This window comes from Prunus avium, chromosome 3 (assembly GCF_965620075.1).
Source record: "Prunus avium chromosome 3, drPruAviu1.hap1.1, whole genome shotgun sequence".
Classification (NCBI taxonomy): Eukaryota; Viridiplantae; Streptophyta; class Magnoliopsida; order Rosales; family Rosaceae; genus Prunus; species Prunus avium.
Window position 1 is genome coordinate 31,424,630 of NC_142286.1, and position 21,764 is coordinate 31,446,393.

Below are 21,764 nucleotides of genomic sequence, written 5' to 3' on the forward strand. Positions count from 1 at the left end.
GATAGCTAACATGCAAGCCTAAATGGTGATCAATCATTCAAACTAGCATATTAACTTATAAGCATAATGAATAAGAACAAAAACCATAATTGAAACTTGGAAACTAATCAAACTTGAATACTTAAGAAAGAATGTACATTACAAGAAAAATAAATTACAACTAAGAAAACATTAAAGAAAGCTAGAATTGAGAACTAGAAAGCAAAACTAAGAGAATTTGAGGGAGAGAAGGGAAGGGAGCTCTAGAGAAGTGTTTGAGAGCTCCCCCCCTTGGGGTGTGTTTACAAGCTTAGAGAACTTCCCTATTTATAGGCTTAGGGGAAGTGAAAATCTGAATTCAATATGGCTAATGCATACAACACTTGTTTTATAAAATCTGAAATGGTTGATGCACTTGTATTAGAAAATCTAAATTGGGTGATGCACTTGTATTAGAAAATCTTGAATTGGTTGATGCACTTCACCAATAGATCCCACCAGCAGCCCTAGCTCATCTTCATGTCACCATGACCAAGCTTCCAACCAGAAATGATAGCTCATACCTAGCTCACCATGACCAAGCATCCAACCAGCACATGCTGAGGTCAGCATGACCAGCAACTTCAAGGGCTTACAACTTGGGCTTCTCTTAATCAAATTAGGACTTTAAGCACTCGAAATTGAAGTTCCGAATGTCTTCTTTCCAGCCATATGTTATTTGGGCCAATCCAAGGTCGGAGGAAGAAGTTAAGGCCGAAACAAATTGCTAACTCATTTTCCGCGCTGATAAGATCCATCCTGAGCATGGTTCTGTGTTTGCTAGGTAACGGACTCCAGATTTATCCAATGGGGTTTAATTTTGGATATGTTATAGTACACACCAATTGGAACAACTTTCATGAAGAATGTGGCCTCATTCAAGCTATGTAGGTTGTTGAAACAAAGCTTGCAATATGACCTATGGAACTGGACTGGCAGGGGGCTGTAGCCAAAATGAGTTTGTCTTTAAGCTCTTCATCCATTCATCCAAATTAGGCCTTAACATGCTTGAATTGCATGAATTATGCTCTCTAAAGCCATCATTATTACCTAAAGCTCAATGAACTGAAAGATAAACACAAAAAGGATTAAAAGAACAAGTTTAACTAAAAAACATAACCAAATCATAAGCTAGAAGGGTACAAAATGATATACAATTATGAACCGATCACTATACCCGTCACTTTTCCCCGTAAATTGGCTTGATTGAAAGTATTTGGGGTCCAAGTAACCAAATGTGCCGAGTACAAGTGTGGTGAGGTGAGTTTGGTCAATGGCAACTGATCTTGAAGTTCCGAAGTCAGCAACTTTTGCTCTTTATTTTGCATCCAAGAGTATGTTGGTAGACTTGATGTCTCTGTGATAAATGGGCAAGGCAGCTGAAACATGTAAATAGGAAAGAGCCCCTGCAATTTCCATAGCAATTCGTAAGCGAACTTCCCACGTAAGTGGAAACTCGTCATTCTGCTCATGGATATACTGGGAAAGGTTTCCATTAGGTATAAATTCATAAACCAAAATGGGAACCTCCGTCTCTAAACAGCAACCCAATAGTTGAACGACATTTCTATGGTTGATTTGTGAAAGAATGACAACCTCATTGATGAAATCTGAAAGTTGGCTTTCGTCCACTATTTTAGATTTTTTCACAGCAACAATTCTTCCATCAGTCAGCATGCCTTTGTAAACTGTAACTTGGCCTCCCTGGCCAAGAATTCTATTAATATTGAAATTGTCAGTGGACTTCTCTAACTCCTTTGATTTGAATAGCTTGATTTTCTCAACATTAACTTCACCTGACGACAATTGTTTCTCTAATAATAATCCACCATTTTGCTTGAAGAACATCTCCCTGCGTTTCATGGTATGGCGTTTCTTTAGGAATCTGTATCCCAACCACGCAGCGATAAGCAAAAGTAACAGTCCGAGACCCGCACCAAGACCTGCAATATATAACTCAGTAAAATGATAAATGATCACAAATTGCAATATACAAAAGAGTTTATGTCTAAAATTCCTCTTGATATATAAAGTTATAATATTTACTTAGTCAATAACTTTGGGCTCTGTGATTTATAAAGTTATAATATTTACTTATTTATTTCCATCCCCCTATCCCCACTCCATGAATGAAGAAGTATTTATTCCATAAAAGAAAAAATATATAATTGTAATTTGTAAGTAGAATTTTCCCAAACCAAAGTGCAAGCCTTTGCTGCAACTAACTTTGAGTTTAGGTTGTTACCGGTCAACTAATTGGTGACCATGCCTTATTTACATCATTCACACACTGTGATAACACTCAGTTAATTTTTTTTTCCTTTTTAAAGAGAAATCAACTCTGTTTAATTCCAAAATCGTATACCACATAGGACGTACCTATAATAACGATCAATTTAGTATTCTTTTTGTCCTCACAAAAGTAATAACCAGGACCGTTCACACACTTGCTGTGGGCCCCGCATCGACTATGACCAATACTCATGCATTCATCAATATCTGAAATGTAATTTAGATATTTAAAAAAAACAGAAACGGTAAATTAGCAATACAATAATACAATAAATTAGATATGAAAAAAAGAAGAAGAAAAAAGGGAGTTCTTTCTCCTTCTTTCCAAAGGTTAAGAAAACAAACAAAACAAACGCAAAGAAAAAAAAAATGCAGAGAGACGGAAGCTAGATATAATTAATTACATACGTACCTTGACAAGTTTTAAGAAGATAGGGATTTCCTTCAAAGCCATCTGGGGCAGTAACACGAAAGCGTTGAGCGATTGTTGTAATCCAAAGCAGTGGAGCCAAGGCAGTATGGTGTACCTTGATAATTATAATAATAATAAGGATCAAAAGAAGAGTTTGTAACGTAGCTTCCAAATAATGCTAATGAAGAAGTAGAGGTGCTTTCTACTCTTGACTTTAGGAGCAGAAGATGATCTCTCAAACCAATCCTTGTCAACAAGGAACGCATAGTCGTTGCAATTGGCCATGCGAGAATCATTCTTTTCGTAATAGTATGAAAGCGCCCATCATAGTGAGATATGGAGGAATGATAGTCCGGCAACAGCTGATACCAATATCACAGGAGGAAGCACTGTTTTGATGATCACAAACTGACCTGCAGCCACCAACCACAAACTCAGCTGATTCCATCATGGCAAGGAAGCCGCAACTAACCGCAGTGAATCTGTTTTTGTCCTGAGAGTAGACGAAAGGGCTGCCGGTCAAATTGGCCACTTGGCTACTTCCAGTTCCGTTGCAGAAGAAGGTAACGGGGCTGTTCACCTGAAGCGAGCCTACACCAGCCTGAAACGTGCCTCCAGTAGAAATATTCAGCACCTCCACTTGGGCTCGCTTCAAAACAGGCTTAGAAGACTGGTTGCTGCACTCGATTTCAAACCAGTCGTCTAAGTAGCAATCTTTGTTAGATCCAATTCCAAAAGGGTATGGGATGAGGACGTGTCCGCAATACTCTTGGCAACCATACTTTGCCATCTGAGGAACCACTTGTGCTGTACATATATTTATCGACAGAAGCAATAAGAATAAGATCATCATATGAACTGCTAGCGATTGCATTGTTCCTATGCTCGAATAATAAAAAGTAAAAGATTATCAAGCAAAAGTTTTCTTTGCAACTCAGTGACCCCCTGTCCATCGAAGAAAAGTGGGTTCGAATTGCAGGCTATCCACCAAAAAACAAAACAAAAACGAAAAAAAAGTTCACTTGGGTTAGAGTCACTCACAAAAGGAAATGCAGTACATACTCAGTAAATTATTGTGGCCATAAAGAAATTAAAAATGAAAAGTATTCTTTAATATATTTTGTTTCTTCTTATTTTGTCGTTTTCAAGTACATAAAAATGGTGTGAAATCAAATCAATGATTCCAAAGGTGATAGTCTAAAATCTTCCAACACCTCGTTCAAAGATGCAGGTGCATGCTCAGTACCCACAATCATTATTGTGGGCAAAACAAGCGAAACATAGTTTTTCTTTGTTGCTCCTTAACCCACTTGAAGAACACAGAGTTTGAGCTTTATTTTATTTTTTATTGTATAACCAACACAAGCGAAGCCCCAAGACAGGTTCCATAAGGCGATAGTCTAAAATCTTCTATTGTGGTCTTAGAGCATCTCCTAACTGATATGTCAAATTGTCATATAGACATGAAATGATAAAAATTGAAAATTAAAGTTGCTCCAACTAAGTAATTAAATTCTACGTGAATTTGAAGATTGAAAGAGATATGTCAAAAATAACATATCAAAAAACTTGATGTCAAATGTTATTTTAATAATTTTTTTAGTCATAAATGTCATTATCATTTACTCTTTTAAAAACTTAATGCATCATATGAGCCCCATTTGCTTTTAAAAATATACTCCAAACCGATTTCACTTGATCCAGCCACTGGGATTGCGTTGTTTTAATAGCACAAGCACCTCATACCTTTAATTAAAGTATTCCAAGTGCATTTACATAATGATTGAGTTCATCGACGGTGATCAAAAGCAAGAATCTTCTAATAGTGATTAAAAGGATGGATGAGGCAAGTGAAAACTATTGAAAAGGGGGAAAGGTTGCAAAGTATAAAGGTAAGAATCTTTTTGAAGAATTCAAAAGCAAGAGGAATGCTAGCAACCTTCTCTCTAACTTTCTCCTTTGGACCTTCTCCATTTTTTGCTTGACATGTGTCATTCTCTTTACACTTAAAACAATGTCATTAATCTATTATACAAGCTAACTTTTGCTTTCCAAGTTTACCTTTATTAAATGTATTCAATTTATCAAAAAAAAAAAATCACAACTTTCTTACTATCTTATTAATTTTTTTTTAAAGAAAATATCTGCTTTTAAAAAAAAGAGAAAATGCCCTTTTTTTTTTAACGTCAAGTTTGGACATATTTTTTTTTTTTTTTTCTATCTAAACCCTTTGTGTTAAAAAAAAAAAGGGGGGGGGGGGGGGAATTTCCTCTTTTTTTTTAAAAGAAGACATTTTCTTTATAAAAAAATAATAATAATTGTGATTTCTTTAAAATTCCATAATTTTTAACTGTTTTATTGTAAAACTTATTTTTGGAACCAAAAAAAGTTTTTTTTTTTAGGGAAGTATAATTCTTTTTTATTTTCAAATATGTATTTAATTGAACTTTTAATGTTTATTTTTTTAAATTTAATTGTTTAAGTTAAGTTATAAATTGAAGGAACTATAAAGTTAATACATCTAATAAGGGTAAATTTGGAAATAAAAGATATATTGTTTAAATGCATTAATGTCATTGTTTTAAGTGTAGAGAGAATGACACGTGTCATGTGGAGAAGGGAGAAGGTCCAAAAGAGAAGATTAGAGAGAAGGTTGCTAGCATTCCCCAGCAAGCAAAGGTTTGACGTCACCATTGCCATCCTTGGCCCACAGCATTAATTCCAACATTCAATTGTGGTCAAAATATAGCAAAAGATCTAAAACCTACCTCTCTTATTTCATTCTGACACGGCCAACGTTTCATCACAGTCCTCATCATGAAGCTCCTTGTTTCCCGCCACGGCCAACTTTTCATCACCGTCCTCATCATGAAGCTACCCTTCAACTCGAAGCCTCTTCCGTATTGCCACGTGTCAACTTCATCACCCTCCCAAAAGTCCCAGACCTAGACAAGCACCTCAGCTCCCACTCCTTCCGCAACCAGTTCGTCGAAAGCCACAAAACCCACGTCAAAACCGCCGTGGCCGAACTCACCGAGTCACAGTACGAGTAGATGAATTTAATAAAGTTCTTGATTCTAATAATTTTCTCCACATGAACTGAGAGGTTGACATATTTATTTTGGTGCACATTCAAGATCTTCAATATCTTGATCAATTATATTATAGAATAGAATCCGGCGCAGGGCCGAAACTTGAAGTGGCCTTGGCTTGGCTCCACTAATAATGGTGAGAACTGGAGCCTTTTAAACTAACAATGAAAGTGATTTGCCGATCGGTTCATTCTAATTGTCTTCTTCATGTTGAGAACAGACAAATTTGCACGTTGTACCTATTCAATTTCTACTTAAATTCTGACCTCATCCTTGTTGATAAGTCTTGTGAAGTTGTGTGGTAAATTATCAGACACCAAAAGCTCATCTTATATCAATGATTTGAGGGGGCACGCCACTCCCTACTGCCAAGTCCACGACGACTTGTCGGACCAAAACCGATTATGAAAACTTTTGTTTTGGCTTGGTTTCCAAGTAATTAAGTTCATCAAATTTTCAAAGTCACAAGATTAATATAAAAGAAAATCTTGACTGAACAAATGCCAGCAAAGGCATGATGTCACCTAGCAAAATCGACAAAGAAGTAATCAAAGCAATGTTAGAAACGCCACCGTGAACGTGCACATGATATGCACAGTATCCCTCAATAATAGAATAGGACTGTGTATATATAAAGATGTTGCATGAGCTGAGTTTTTCATCAAATATTTAATATTTCTTCATCTCCCAAAATTAATCAAATAATGAAGAGACCAGCACAACTTGTGTTCATCCCAGCCCCAGGCGCTGGCCACGTCGGGGCAACGGTGGAGATCGCAAAGCAACTCGTTGCTCGAGATGACCAGCTCTTCATCACCATCCTCATCATGAAGCTCCCCTTCGACAAGCTCTTCACCAATACAGACCCTTCAATCTCACACCGCATCAGCTTCGTCAACCTCCCGGAGTCCCACATCGACACACAGGGCCTTGCCTTCACCTCCTTCATCAAAACATTCATCCAAGGCCACAAAACCCACGTCAAAGACGCCGTCACAAAGTTACTCGCTGAGTCCGCTCAGGCCGAGCTTGCCGGGTTTGTGGTCGACATGTTCTGCACTCCCATGATCAACGTGGCGGACGAATTCCAGATTCCTTCCTACCTCTTCTTCACCTCCGGCGCAGCGAGTCTAGGGTTCTGGTTCAACCTCCAGTCACTTCATGATGAGCAGGGGAAGGACGTTGCTGAGATAACTGGGTGGGATTCTGACTTGATGGTCCCGGGTTTCATCAACCCCGTGCCTGCTGGAGTCTGGCCCGGAGTGACGCGGGAGAAGGAAGGCGCCACAGCCTTCATCTATTTTGCAGCGGGGTTTAGACAAACCAAGGGTATTTTGATAAACACGTTCAGGGAGTTGGAACCACATGCTCTTCGTTCTCTTTCTGATGGTAAATTCCCACCGGTGTACCCTGTGGGGCCCCTGTTGAATCTGAAGAGTGATGATGGCCACGTTGGCTCGGACCAGTCCATACAAAAGTCTGATATCTTGGAGTGGCTTGACGATCAGCCTCCTTCCTCGGTGGTGTTCCTGTGCTTTGGGAGCATGGGAAGCTTTGGTGAGGCTCAGGTGAAGGAGATAGCGTGTGCGCTGGAGCAAAGCGGGCAGCGGTTCTTGTGGTCCCTAAGGCAGCCCGCGCCAAAGGGCAAGATGGGGATGCCGAGCGATTATGTGGATGTCAAGGGAGTCTTGCCTGAAGGGTTTCTTGAACGGACGGCTGGGATAGGGAAGGTAATAGGATGGGCTCCACAAGTGGCCATTTTGGCCCACCCGGCGGTCGGAGGGTTTGTGTCTCATTGTGGGTGGAATTCTACGCTGGAGAGCCTATGGTATGGTGTGCCGATTGCCACGTGGCCATTGTACGCAGAACAACAACTGAATGCGTTTGGGCTGGTGAAGGAGTTGGGATTGGCTGTGGAAATTAAGATAGATTATATGAAGGACAGTGACGTGGTGGTGAGTGCAGAGGAGATAGAGAGAGGGATAAGGCAAGTGATGGAGAAGGACAGTGATATAAGGGAGAGGGTGAAGGAAATTAGTGAAAAGAGCAAGAAAGCTTTGACGGATGGTGGTTCTTCATATTCTTCCTTGGGACGTTTTCTTGACCAGATTTAAGTTTAGATTCGTTAAAGATCAAGATAATGCATAGAAACCACAGTTGTTCATTTTCATGGGAGATTTGATGAGCAAATATTTTCTCCGTTTGTTTTACATATCGTAGACTCGTAGTTAAGGAAGTGTTTTCTGTTATCTGATTTGTCCCTTTTTAAAATCTGAGGATATTGTCAACATCATGATGACAATATCCTATTTATAGCAATTTACAATGAAAACGATGGATTTGCCGATTTCTTAATTGTCTTTTTCATCACATTTACCTACTCAATCCATATTCAACTTTCCACTATAAAACAAAATATAAAAGTTTGACCTCTCTTCCTTCTAGACAAGTATAAACTCGGAAATTCATCTCATGGCTACCATATTTTCCAAAAATAAATAATTTTAATATCAATTTTTCAGCTCCACAAGATTTTTTATAAAATAAAACGTTAGACTTTTATACAATTCATCACAAAAATGCCAGCAAAGGCATGACATCAAATCAATTGATTAACCATATATATAAGCAAGTTAATCAGCTGAGCTTTTCATTGCCGTCATCTTTCTTCATCTCCACAAATGAAGAGACCAGCAGAACTTGTGTTCATCCCAGCCGCAGGGATTGGCCATGTTGTGTCCACAATTGAGATAGCAAAGCTCTTAGCTTCTCGTGATGACCATCTCTTCATCACACTTCTCATCATGAAACGACCCTTTGACAAACTCTTCACAAACACGGACTCTTCAATCTCACCACGCATCAACTTCGTCAACCTTCCCGAAACAACAGATCTCTTCGTCGAAAATCAGAAAACCCAAGTCAAAGATGCCGTCGCTAAACTCGTTGAGTCAAATCAGTCTGGCTCCTCAAAGCCCCAGCTCGCCGGGTTCGTGGTTGACATGTACTGTACCACCATGATTGACGTGGCCAATGAGTTTGGGGTACCTTCTTACGTGTTCTTCACCTCCAGTGCTGCGTGTCTCGGGCTCTTGTTCCACCTCCAGACGCTTTGGGACGAGCATGGCAAGGATGTGGCAGAGTTTATGCACTTGGATTCTGAGTTGGTCGTCCCGAGTTTTGTCAATCCTCTACCTGCTAGCAAGCGGCGAAGCCAGGATTTCATGAGTCTGGGGGCCTCTCATAAAATATAAATAATAAAAACTTCGAACTCACAAGACATCAAAACATCAAAAATCATATTGTCTATAGTGTCTATTCATTACAATCATAGTTGTCCAAGTTAACTTCCGTAGTTTGGTTTGAACTACTTTCATTTTTCTTTTGACTCTTTGCTGGTGACGACTCCACTAACTCAGACTTTGATTTTCTTTTGAAAAATCTTTCCATAACTGAAACACATATATGAACTAAATTTAAATTGAAACAATAATGAACATCTTCTCAAACTTATAAACCAAAGCAAATTGAGCATTCAATTCAAAGCAATATATTAATCAAACCAATAGAGAATTATATATATAGAAATTTATAAATTAAAATTAAAATTTCACCAACACAAGTTCACAATTGCATTAAAGGGATAAACAATTACATACTACGCAAGAAAAATTAAAAGGGATAGATAAATACATACTTGGAGTTGAATAGCGATTTACTAAATATCGCCAAAGCTTTTTCCATTTGGTAATCTACACATAAATTGAAAGACCCATTAAAATCAATAGAAATAAAAAAAACTTGATAAAATAATTAGAATTTGAGAAGAAAAAAAACTCATAAGCAACTGGCTAGTCTGGTCGTGTTTCTGACCCGGGAAAAAAGAAAAAGATTTAAATTTATTGATTTATACAAGAAGACAATATATAATAATAATAATAATTCTAATCCTTTTAGGAATATGTAATGTATGATTTTGGGATATTTGGCTTGGCTGGTCAATAGGACCCACGTTGAAATCACTTTTGGCTGAAATCTACTTTGGCTGCTGGACCATGCCACTATGGCTTAACTTCGGCTGAAATATTCTTTGGCCCATATGGCTTCTAAATATGTAGCCAAACTCCAGAATACTAGTACTAATTTTTTTTAAAATAAAATTTCAGTGGGAGCCAGTGACTGCACTGGTCCCCATGTGCCTCCGCCACTGCTACTAGCGTCTTGCCTGGTAGGCTACTGGAGAAGGAGAGTGCTGAATCATTTCTCAACCAAGCCAGGAGGTTTAGAGAAACTAAGGGTATTTTGGTAAATACATTCTGGGAGCTGGAATCGCATGCCCTTCATTCTATTTCTCATGGTAAAAACCCACCAGTGTACCATGTGGGACCCTTATTGAACCTCAAGAGTAGTGATGATTATAAGGGTTGGGATATCTTGAGTTGGCTTGATGATCAACAACCATTGTCCGTAGTTTTCCTCTGCTTTGGGAGCATGGGAAGCTTCGGTGAGGCCCAAGTGAAAGAGATAGCATGCGCGCTAGAGCACACTGGGCTCCGGTTCTTGTGGTCCCTACGCCAGCCCCCACCGAAGGGTAAGATGGCTATGCCAAGTGATTATGTGGACCCTAGTGGAGTCTTACCCGAAGGGTTTCTTGATCGAACGGCTAAGATTGGGAAAGTCATAGGGTGGGCCCCACAAGTGGACATTTTGGCCCACTCGTCAATCGGAGGGTTTGTATCCCATTGTGGATGGAATTCCACGCTGGAGAGTATGTGGTACGGTGTCCCCGTGGCGACGTGGCCAATGTATGCGGAGCAACAAACAAACGCCTTTAAGCTGGTAAAGGAATTGGGATTGGCTGTGGAGATCAAAATGGATTATTGGAAGGACAGTGAGGTGGTTGTGAGCGCACAGGACATAGAGAGAGGAATAACACAAGTGATGGAGCATGATAGTGTTATAAGGAAGAGGGTGAAGGAAATGAGTGAAAAGGGCAAAAAAATCCCAGATGAATGGTGGATCCTCATACTCTTCATTGGATCATTTTATTGATCAAATTTAACATTTGATTCATCAAAGCTTAAAATCATTTATAGTCGTACGATATAACACGTGAATTAGAAACACTGATGGCTATACAATAAATTCGCGTATGTATACTTTAGTCTTTTTTTATAATAAGGGGGAAATGAAATTCCAATAAAGGCTTTAATATCTCTCAGGTTATGAAATTAAGAAGAGGTGAGGTCCAATAAATATGAAAGATGAACAAAGCCGCTTGTACACTTGACCAAGAAAGCCCAATAAACTGTAACCTCAGTTACATAGATAAATACACGAGCCATATAATTTTGTCTTCACCATTAAATAAAATGATTTGCCTTCTTAATTGTCTTGTTTGATGAATGAGAAAACTGACAAATTATTTGCATATATCATTGACATATTCAATGCAAATCTACTACGACTAGTTGGACCAAAATCAATTTTTGTTTTGTCCTTTTTGTTTTGGGTTTCCAAGTCTATTACCTAGTGGACTACAATAATGGACCATATCCAATACTTTTCGAATCTCAAGATTTATATAACTCAAAATCTTGACTTCATAGACAATCCCACGTACAAGCCTAGCCACTGCCAGCCTTGCACATGACATGTGATGTGCAAAATTATATATATATATATATAACTTAGCTGAGGTTTTCATTGCATTCAACACAAAATGAGGAGACTTGTGTTCATCCCAGGCCCGGGCATCGGGCACCTCTTATCAACGGTTGAGATCGCAAAGCAACTCGCGGCTAGAGATCACCAGCTCTTCATCACTGTCCTGATCATGAAGCTCCCCTTCTACCAACTCTTCACCAACACAGATGCTTCCATCTCACGACGCATCAACTTCATCAACCTCCCCGAAGCCCACGTCGACACACAAAACACCAGCCCCTCCTCGTTCTTCAAAACCTTCGTCGAAAATCACAAAACCCACGTCAGATCCGCCGTCTCCGAGTCAAGTACTCAGTCAGAGTCGAACCAAGCTCGGCTGCCCGGGCTGGTTGTTGACATGTTCTGCACCACTATGATTGATGTGGCCGATGAATTTGGGGTTCCTTCCTACGTGTTCTTCACCTCCAACGCCGGGTGTCTCACGTTCTTGCTCCACCTCCAAACTCTTCGAGACGAGCATGGCACGGACGCGGCTCAGTTGATGGACTCGGAGGCTGAGTTGGCCATCCCGAGTTTCGTCAACTCTTTGCCTTCACATGTCTTGCCCAGTGTGCTATTGGACAAGGAGGGTGCCACAGCATTTCTCAATCATGCAAAGAGGTTTAGAGAAACCAATGGTATTTTAGTAAATACGTTATCAGAGCTGGAATCACATGCGCTTCACTCTCTTTTTGACGGTAAAACCCCACCTGTGTACTCGGTGGGACCTCTGTTGAATCTCGAGAGTGATGATTTCCACGTGGGTTCTGACAAGGCTAGACAAAAGTATGATATTTTAAGTTGGCTTGATGATAAGCCTTCCTTGTCTGTTGTGTTCCTGTGTTTTGGGAGCATGGGAAGCTTTGGTGAGGCCCAGGTGAAAGAGATAGCATGTGCACTGGAGTACAGTGGGCTTCGATTCTTGTGGTCCCTACGAAAGCCCCCGCCGAAGGGCGAGATTACCATGCCAAGTGACTATGCGGATCCCAAGGGAGTCTTGCCGAAAGGGTTTCTGGATCGAACGGCTGGGATTGGGAAAGTCATAGGGTGGGCCCCACAAGTGGCTATACTGGCCCACTCGGCAATCGGAGGGTTTGTATCGCATTGCGGGTGGAACTCCGTGCTGGAGAGTCTATGGTACGGCGTGCCAATTGCCACGTGGCCAATGTACTCGGAGCAACAATTAAATTCTTTTGAGCTGGTGAAGGAATTGGGATTAGCAGTGGAAATTAAGATGGATTATAGGAAGGGATGTGAAGTGGTGGTGAGTGCAGAGGAGATAGGGAGAGGGATAAGGGAAGTGATGGAGAAGGACAGTGATATAAGAGAGAGGGTAAAGGAGATGAGTGTAAAGAGCAAGAAAGCCTTAGTGGATGGTGGTTCCTCTCACTCTTCATTGGGGTGTTTTATTGATCAAATTCAACTTTGATTTATTTCATTTTTGGCTCTATCCTCTATGTAACAACTTTTATCCTAGCACTTATTTTAGTGATATTTTTCTACAATAAACATTTTTTTTTTCCAGGAAAAAAGAATTTAAACCATTGTTGAACTTTTTTATTTTTTGAGAAGGAAAAAAAAACAAAAAAAAGACTTCTCTTGTATTAAGTTGTAACTTGTAAAGAAATTACAAAATCAATTGAATGTATTTCATTTACAAGATTCTGATATGTACACTACATCATTTGATGCAAATTCTGGAGAGTGAAAACACAAAACTTCAGAGAAAGAAGCAAGCAATGCCCAAAGAAAAGAAAAGAAAAGAAAAAATTATGAACATCGTAGACTGACTAGTTTAAGCCCATTTGGCTATTATAGGCATGCAACCAGCTCCAAGAAGAGATATATTAGCTCCAGCTTGAAGGACTTCCATTGCTCTAGATGTTTGGATTCATAAAATCAGTTGCTAGCAGATCAACAAGGGACATATAGATTAAGATACCGGCTCATGCTGTATTGACCGGTATCTTATAATCTGTATGTCCCTTGTTGATATGCTTGTAGCTGAGTTTATGAACCCAAAAATACAGAACAAGGCTTCAAGCTGGGGCCAATATATCTATTCCTTTAGAGCTGGTTGCATGTCTATGATATCCAAATGGGCTTTAACTAGGCATCTAGGAAGCTTAGAATAATTATTTCTTTTATTTTTTGCCATTTGCTTGCTTCTTTTTCTGAAGTTTTTTGTGTAACCAAGAAGTCATTAATCGGAAGCGCAGAAAAGATATGCAGATGATCCTAAATCTGAAGTACACAAAATTTGAAGTTTGAGAGTGAGAGAAGATTTGAAGGGGGTGATACTTAATTACCACTCTATATAGGAGGGATATTGGCAATCATGAAAAGTTTGTGTGGAAGTTTGTTATACTTACGACCTAGTTTTGGGAGGGCGCACTAGTGATGAAGGCCAAGATGATGGTTACAAAAGAAAAAGAGAGTGATCCATTAACTTTGGAAAGTCAATGTCCTTTTTGTTAGATCATAAAATCATCTGCTGAGTTTTGATTTTTACTGGCCTTATATATATATATAAGCTATATGAAGAAAGACAGGATTGTCCAATTTAAAATATCCCAATAGCCAGACACTGCAGAATAATACAGCAATTTTTTTTTTTTTTTTGATTGTGTAGCATCAAAATCTGCATTAATTTATTAATAGGATTCCATGTACTATAATATTTCAATAACTTGCTTTTCCTTATTTTAAATTAAAATCCATTTCTTGATACTATTCTTTTCTTGCTGGTGGTGCTCAATTGAGTGATTGAAGTTTTATTGCTTCTTTTTGTCCCTCTGTTATGCTTGCTTGCTTCTTTGGCTTTGATGCTAAATGATCCCAAACTGAAAAGGAAACCAATCTGTCTGACAAAAGCAGAGAAACACAATGCAGGGTTAAGAGCCAAAGAACTTACAACCCAAAAGCACTTCTCAGACACCTTTAGCAAAACAAAACAAACAGATACTCCAAACATGCCTTATAAGACTCTCAAGCTTGCAAGAATATAGACCTGAAATGATACACTATTGGGAGGAAATTTCATATCAGCATCAAAAGCAAGGTGTTTAAGAGCCAGCAATGTCAAGGACCATCTCAATCCTGCATGTCAATGCAGCTTATATTTTTGTAATGGTTAGAAATAGATGAGATTCATAGAACAAATCTATTTATTTTATTACTGTAAGCTATTGTAAGATTACATTTGATTACTGTTGACGGAAAAGAGAGCACAATATTTAATTAAGTGGGAACAGATGGTCCAATCACTGAGATTTGGGGACCAAAATATCAAGGGCTGGACACTTGGAATCTTGGTGCAGCCTGCTGGAAACTTCGGAACCTTTGTTTCGTTCTTGAGTGGGCCTTCTTGAAGACTATTATATGAATGGGCCAATGGTTGTAGACTATATGAAACATATAATCTATATAATAAATCAAAACTCACATCAAATTTGATTGCGCCAGTAAAGAAGGGGAATAAGAAACAAGATGAGGTGAGGTTGGTGGTGATGGGGGATTTGGAGAAAGTATAATAGAAGGTGTGACACTGTTAGATAACAAAGACAAAGAAAAGTTAGTTTCAGAATGAGAAAAAGAAGGAACAATAGGAAAAGTTACCTGAGGAGGACCTGGAGAAGGATGAAGGACCACGGGTTGGTGCTCAGCCAAGGGTGCGAGTGGCTGAGGGGGTGCAACAGTAGCAAAAAGAAAATGAGTCTCATCAAATACAACATGGCGAGATAAGTAAACACGCTTGGAAACATGATCATAACAACGATACCCTTGATGATTTAATGAGTATCCTAGAAAAACACACTTTTTAGATCGAAATTCTAATTTATTTTTGTTATATGGACGTAAATAAGGAAAACACGCGCAACCAAACACACGAAAAACATAATATGGAGCACGATCAAACAACTTTTCATAAGGTGATAGAAAATGCAATTGTCGAGCAAGAAGACGATTAATGAGATAAACTGAGGTATTGAGAGCATCTACCCAAAACGATTGGGGTATGTGAGCAGTAGCAAGGAGAGTAAGACCCATATCCACTATATGACGCTGTTTACGTTCAGCTACCCCATTTTGTTCTGGTGTGTGTGGACAAGTGATGCGATGAAGAATTCCATTTTTAGACTAATTTTTTTGAAAACTATTACTCATAAACTCACCATCACCATCAGTTTGCAATGCCTTAATCGTATATACAGTATTAATGGAGAGAAGATTTTCAACCAATAATTTAGACTTCTGAAAATAATGTAAGGCCTTAGATTTATATTGCAAGGGATATATCCATATGTATTGAGAGAAATCATCCACAAATAAGATAAAGTACTTAGAGCCTTTATTTGAAGATATCGGCGAAGACCAAATATCACAGTGAACTAATTGAAGTGGAGAAACAGAGATGGATGAAGATAAAGGAAAAGGGAGCTTAGTGCTCTTTCCCAAAGGACATGTATGACACGTAAGACTTGATTTAGAAGAACTAACAGGAATAACAGAGCTTAGCTTATGTAAAATATCATTAGAAGGATGACCCAAGCGTTGATGCCACACAAAAGGAGTTGTTCGTTCACCGATGAGAGCTACAAATTTGCATGACCCCCCTCGAAACGGATACAAACCGTTTTCACTCTTGCCTTGGAAAAGCGTCCTCCCCGTGGATAGATCCTTCACATAAAAAGAAGAAGGTGTGAAAATAAAATAACAATGATTATCATAAGTGAATTTATGAACACTCAACAAATTATGAGACACAGAAGGACAATGAAGAAGATTATTGAGCTTAAAGGCAGACAGAGAGCCAAAACCAATATGTTCAATAGGTAAACCTGCACCATTGCCAACAGACACTTGATCTTAACCTGTATATGTAGTTGGGAGACGAAGATTAGCTAAATCATGAGTAATATGTGAAGATGCCCCATTGTCTGTATACCAAGTATCATTAGAACCTGCAGCATAAGGAGTTGCTACCAATGCTCCAGAAGGAGCGGACGAAGGGCGAGATTCATAAAACTGCTTAGGCTTCGAACAATTATTAGCAAGATGGCGAGGATCACCATAATTGTAACAGAAACGGTTAGGACGAGAAGCCACCATAAAGGGAACACTACTACAATTATGTTAAACAACGACACCCAATAGACGACCGTTTATATAAAAACTGTCGTGGTATTTTAAAAGACGACGAGTGTTATAATACCGTCGTGATAAGGTGCCTAATACGCTGATGTTTCGGGTTAATTTATAAAGTTACGATGATACCTTATTACAACCGTCGTGTTTTTAAGAGGCGCTAAATAAAATTTAACTTTTAAGTTCGCGAGCGCGGAGCTTTTCAGAAAACCCACGCTCTCTCAAACACTATACTACATCACGACCTTTCAGAAGAAAACCCTTTCTCACATCTATGAAGCACATCTCCCTCGCGCCGTCCACCGAACTTGCCTTGATCGCCATCTCCGTCGAGCCGTTCAGGTCACCGATCTTGCCGCGTTCGTCATCTCCCTCGCGCCGTCCACCGAACTTGCCTTGATCGCCATCTCCGTCGAGCCGTTCAGGTCACCGATCTTGCCGCGTTCGTCATCTCCCTTCCCTTGCGCTGCCCATGGAAGCTACCCTTCCTCATCGCGATCATTTTTAAGCCCCCATCTGGATTCCCATCTTCCATTTCATAAGCTTTAGATTAGATCTTCTTCCTCGTGGACCAGAAAGGTACGAAGTTACTTTTCTAGGAGTTTGCTTAGGCTTCTTCTGATTTGTTGTCTAAAAATCTGATGCAAATTTTCATGATTTTTTGTTTGCAGCGAGGATCTTTTGAATCCTTCAGTTCCCATGGATCTCAGACTCTCCGGGATTCTCATGGGTGGCCAAACTCTCTCTCTCTCTCTCTCTCTCTCTCTCTCTCTCTGTATTCTCTTCGTGTTGTGTGTGCGGCTGCACTCATTGGGTTGTTGATTTTGGTAATTATCAAAAGAGCAGGGCAGGGCAGAGGAACAGAGAAGATAAATTTAATAGATCCATGGTTGAGAAAATTTCCGTTCGAAGCTCCCCAAAGCCGAACATCGATGCAAGTAAGGCCCTCTTTGTTTCCTTAATTCCTTTGAAAGTCCCTAATTTTAATGACTGAAAAAAAAAACAGAAAACAAAGATGCATGCTTTATTGTTTTTAGTTCGTGAAGCATTGAAGCTGATTATATTGATTTGGATTTTTCAGGGCGTGTGCCCCATATGATGAGGTTACCAACACTTGGGCTCCCACCATATCGTGTATTTACGTAAATACACGATATGGTGGAAGACAACTGCTCGAGGCCAATTGCTTCGAAGTTGAAGGCTCAGTGACAGTTCCCAAGGTGCGATTTTCAAAAGCCCTAACCTCCATGCTTGATACAAAGTTTTCATATCAGTTTAGGATTGATTTGAATTCTAGATGTCCGTAGCTTGCTTTTATTGTGGATTCTATGTGAATGTTTGATTTTATTTGATTGAATCCAAGATTCTACTTGTATTTCTGATTTTATTTGATTGAATTTGGGTTCTAGTTGTGCGTTAGAATTTAGAAATTTGTATTTTTTTTTTATTTTCAGAGAGTAATTTTGATTATGTGAAAATTTCTCCTTGTGGTTACCGAAAAAGAGAAATTATCCTTCCAACTTATGTCAGAGTGTAATTGTTACCTTCAACTCAAATTTGGGGATTATCGGTAGCTTAAGAATGCAACACTTCAACCATAATGTTCCTGGGTGGGCGCTTCAATCATCGGTTTGTATTGGGTGGGCAGGTGTGCTGGAATTTTAGTTCTTGCTTGAAATTTTAATTTGATATCTTATTCGAATTGGGATGTGATGAGTAAATAAGGTATTATGTGTTTGGATACTGAGAAAAGTCTAGATTAGAGAATTGAAGAGAAAAGTGAATCTGGAACTTTCTGATTTTATTGACTTGAATGAAAATAATTACAAGAATGTACTTTTTTTATACAAGAGAGAAACACAACTCTCTCTCAATAACAAACTCTAACATCTAACAGTCAAAGCAATCTAAGCATGACATGTGTCACAATCTGAGCCTTCTTGAGGATCATTTGATTTTTTGTGTGCAGGTTCAGAGTAATTATTCTGAACTTGTGTTAACTGCTGTGATATATTTGTAACAGGATGAACGATTCTGTTAACAAGTTGTTCACTATAGCAATGGACAAAGAATGGGCATATACCGCCGAACTTAGGATCTGGTAAAGAATGGGATGAATTTGAAATATTGTTGCTTTGGAAATGTTAGGAAGTTCAAAAGTTGGCAAGGGAGGTTGCTGACATTGTGGTCTTAGTCATAGATGAGGAAGATGTCGATTCTCTTATATCTGAGCTTGTTATAGCTGTCAATGATAGTCGAGTATTTCATGTTCTGTTATTGACTCCAAGTGTATAACATTGTATGTTAGCTTCTGTTCAACAGGTTTCTTGGGAAGCTTTCTCAAGGGTTTGTAAGTTCAGTTCCCTTGCTTCATATATTAAATGTTTTCCAGTGAATGGTCTATATTAATCCTAATATGTTATGTTTGTGACCTTGCAGGGAGGAGCAATTCTCATACCTGGATTTTGTTCACCAAAAGCACTTAAGCCATTGCTTCCAGTGTTTCTATCAGAGCTGGAGGACTTGGGTATTAATCTTGCTACTGCAGACTCGTTGCTTTTGTTATCTTTCAGTTTGGATAGTCATATGGTTATGAATGTTTTGTGGATCTGACATATATATTACTAATGCAGCTATGGTTCGAAGACATCTCCAATTGAGTTATAATCTACATTATTTTATTTTCACAATTACTTTCTATTTCTTGTTGTTTCCATTTTTTCTGACACATTATACGCTTTAAGCCTCGACTCTTATGCCCTGCTTTACCTGCACCTCTAACTTTCGGATTAAGTCAGTTGCTACTTTTATCCATCTACCAATCTTGTATTGGCTTTACATATATTCTGTCCAATAGTTCCTGTCGAGCTTCATTTGCAAGTACTAGTGGTTTCTGAATCTAAGCGAGTTTTATCAAACTTTCTTTCTTCCTATTCCACAGGCAGATGGATTTGCTGCCGTTGAAAGAGTAGCTATAGATGCAAGACCCTGCATGGCCAATCAAGTTCATCACCTTCGACTAGCTGTATGTTTCTTTAAAAGAATTAAAGGAATCTTTGTTTTTGAGTTCAGATTTGCTGCTGTTGGTATGGGTTATAGGTTTGGATTTAGGTATTGATTATAGATAATTGGAGTAGTTCAGTTAAACACATATGTGTCTTATCAAAAAGAAAGGTTTTGTCAACTGATCATTCTTTTTTTATGTATGGTATAGATTTCTATTGTTCAATCAACAAAGTTTAGATGATAAAGCATTAACCTTAGAACTAGGACTAAGATTAGATGATAATACTAACCTTCTTCATTTGTTCAATTTGGGAAAATTCAAGGCCTGCTAACAAGGCTGGGCATGTTTAAATTGTTTTATTATATTTTTGGCTTGTGAAATGCATGTATACTTGCTAGGCCAAGTCATTGAGATTCTAGGCTGACAGTTGATGAACTGAAATTTATGTACCTGTATATCTCCTGGCCCTTAGAAATACTGCATACTTCTGTGAAGTAAAATTTCGCTTTCATCTAATTTTATTTGTTTGTAATCTTAGCCTTTTTTTCTTTGTCATTTTGATTTATTTACAGGGATGATGGAGTAGACTTCAATTGTGCATCAATTGTATGTTTGGATGAGAGGAAGGCTTGGATGAGGAGTACTAGATGTAGGTCTTGTTAGGAGAAAATTGTACTAAAGAAGCTGCTCATAGTGGTAAAAGTTGAAGAAATGCAGAGGAAAATTGGTGATGATGAATGTATAGCTCTGTATACATATGGAGAACTTGACTTGAAGGATAATTAGGTATAGGAATTTTGCTGTATTATTGTAATTAGGCTTGCAGCTAGCTGCCTTAGAGTATTTTCATTTTTTAGATTTTATTTTGTTCTACTGTACTCTTGATATTCTGTTTATGAAATAAACAATTTTTGAGTATCTATATGTATGGCTTGGGTAATAGCATATTTGAGTATATATTTCTGATACTATTTGAAACAAGAAAAAAAAAACTAAAATGTAAAATTACGTCAGTTTTATAGTTAATAACCGTCATCTTAGAGCTAATAAATGACAATATTTCAAGAAACCGTTGTCTTTACATATAATAGACGACGGTTTTATTAAAGAACCGTCGTCTATTAAATATAATAGACGACGGTTTTATGAAAGAACCGTCGTCTATTACATATAATAGACGACGGTTATGTTAAAAACCGTCGTCTATTATATGTAAAGACGACGGTTAATTACCGTCGTAGTTTGACATTCAAAAAGACGACAGTCGATTTAACGACGGTTTGAAAAAGAAAAAGACGACGGTGTTTTCCCGTCGTCTATTTCAATTTTTGTAGTAGTGGAATTCTCATGAGCATAGTAATGATTTGGAAGTATGCCACGGCCAATAGAATTTGTGAAACCTCCAGGAATTTCATTCCCACGACTGGATCCATGAAAAGGACCAAAATAGGAACCCCCTTGTCCACGCGAAAATCCACGACCACCAAACTGATTTGAGCCACCATAAGAAGCAACACCACGACTACCAAACTGATTGGAATTATCATAAGAGTCAAAAGTACGGCTATTGTTGCCACGACCACTGTTGCTAACTTGCTACGTCCAAAACCTGAGCCACCAAAACTGCGACCATGAAAACCAGAACCACGATTGCGTCCTTGAGAAGTCGTAGTATAGAGAGCCGTAGAGGTAGAATCGGAAAGGAGAGAGTTTGAGTCCTCAAGTCGAGACTCAGCACTCAAAAGGAGAGCGAGAACATCATCCAACATCATAGAAGTTTCACGAGCTTTAATAGAGTTTACAGCACTCTCATAAGCAGGACCAACACCATTAAGAATAATCTCAATAAGATCCTCATCATCAAGGGCTTTACGAGGTCCGCAATACCGGTCAACTTATCAATATACGCAGTACTAGACATATTACCACGCCTAGTAGATTGGAGCTGAAATTATGAGAGCGAGATTGCGAAGTATACCGAGTAGCCAAGGATTTCCACACCTCAGCAGAAGTAGTACATCGAGCCATAGTAGAAAGGACAGTTGAAGTCAACGTAGAGTTGATCCAACTCATAATTTGCTTATCTTGT

The 21,764-nt window shown here is 38.7% G+C and overlaps 2 protein-coding genes, 1 long non-coding RNA gene and 3 pseudogenes across 4 annotated transcripts; 4 read left to right on the forward strand and 2 right to left on the reverse strand.

Annotated features, from left to right (window-relative positions):
* Positions 1-1,167: 1,167 nt before the first annotated feature.
* On the reverse strand, positions 1,168-2,883 carry LOC110770331 (putative wall-associated receptor kinase-like 11). Its single transcript, XM_088249837.1, has 3 exons — positions 2,723-2,883; positions 2,398-2,517; positions 1,168-1,961 (listed from the first exon to the last, which is right to left on the reverse strand). The coding sequence occupies exons 2-3, from the start codon at positions 2,501-2,503 to the stop codon at positions 1,336-1,338; spliced, it is 732 nt and encodes a 243-aa protein (XP_088105963.1). The 5' UTR covers positions 2,504-2,517; positions 2,723-2,883; the 3' UTR covers positions 1,168-1,335.
* Positions 2,884-3,014: 131 nt separating this feature from the next.
* On the reverse strand, positions 3,015-3,512 carry LOC110747584 (wall-associated receptor kinase-like 2). The gene has a single exon (XM_088250653.1). It carries the CDS (start codon positions 3,510-3,512, stop codon positions 3,015-3,017), a length of 498 nt encoding a protein of 165 aa, XP_088106779.1.
* Positions 3,513-6,453: 2,941 nt separating this feature from the next.
* LOC148295942 (UDP-glycosyltransferase 71A15 pseudogene) lies at positions 6,454-8,161 on the forward strand (annotated as a pseudogene).
* A 58-nt stretch (positions 8,162-8,219) lies between these two features.
* Positions 8,220-11,020, forward strand: LOC110763353 (UDP-glycosyltransferase 71A16-like; annotated as a pseudogene).
* A 498-nt stretch (positions 11,021-11,518) lies between these two features.
* LOC110750620 (UDP-glycosyltransferase 71A16 pseudogene) lies at positions 11,519-13,090 on the forward strand (annotated as a pseudogene).
* A 3,817-nt stretch (positions 13,091-16,907) lies between these two features.
* LOC148295943 (uncharacterized) lies at positions 16,908-19,193 on the forward strand. Of its 2 annotated transcripts, none has more exons than XR_015834314.1 (7): positions 16,908-17,247; positions 17,340-17,398; positions 17,510-17,606; positions 17,750-17,888; positions 18,692-18,769; positions 18,991-19,018; positions 19,108-19,193. It is a non-coding gene; the product is annotated as an uncharacterized LOC148295943 (long non-coding RNA). The 2 variants fall into 2 exon arrangements; XR_015834313.1 differs by having other exon boundaries at positions 17,515-17,606.
* The last annotated feature ends 2,571 nt before the right edge of the window (positions 19,194-21,764 follow it).

Excerpts from the sequence above, each read along its gene's own strand:
- LOC110770331 (XM_088249837.1), bottom strand. The coding sequence starts at position 2,503 with ATGAGTATTGGTCATAGTCGATGCGGGGCCCACAGCAAGTGTGTGAAC. Across the intron at positions 1,962-2,397 it reads TAAATTGATCGTTATTATAG|GTCTTGGTGCGGGTCTCGGA; the intron begins GTACGTCCTATG and ends TATATATTGCAG.
- LOC110747584 (XM_088250653.1), bottom strand. The coding sequence starts at position 3,512 with ATGGCAAAGTATGGTTGCCAAGAGTATTGCGGACACGTCCTCATCCCA.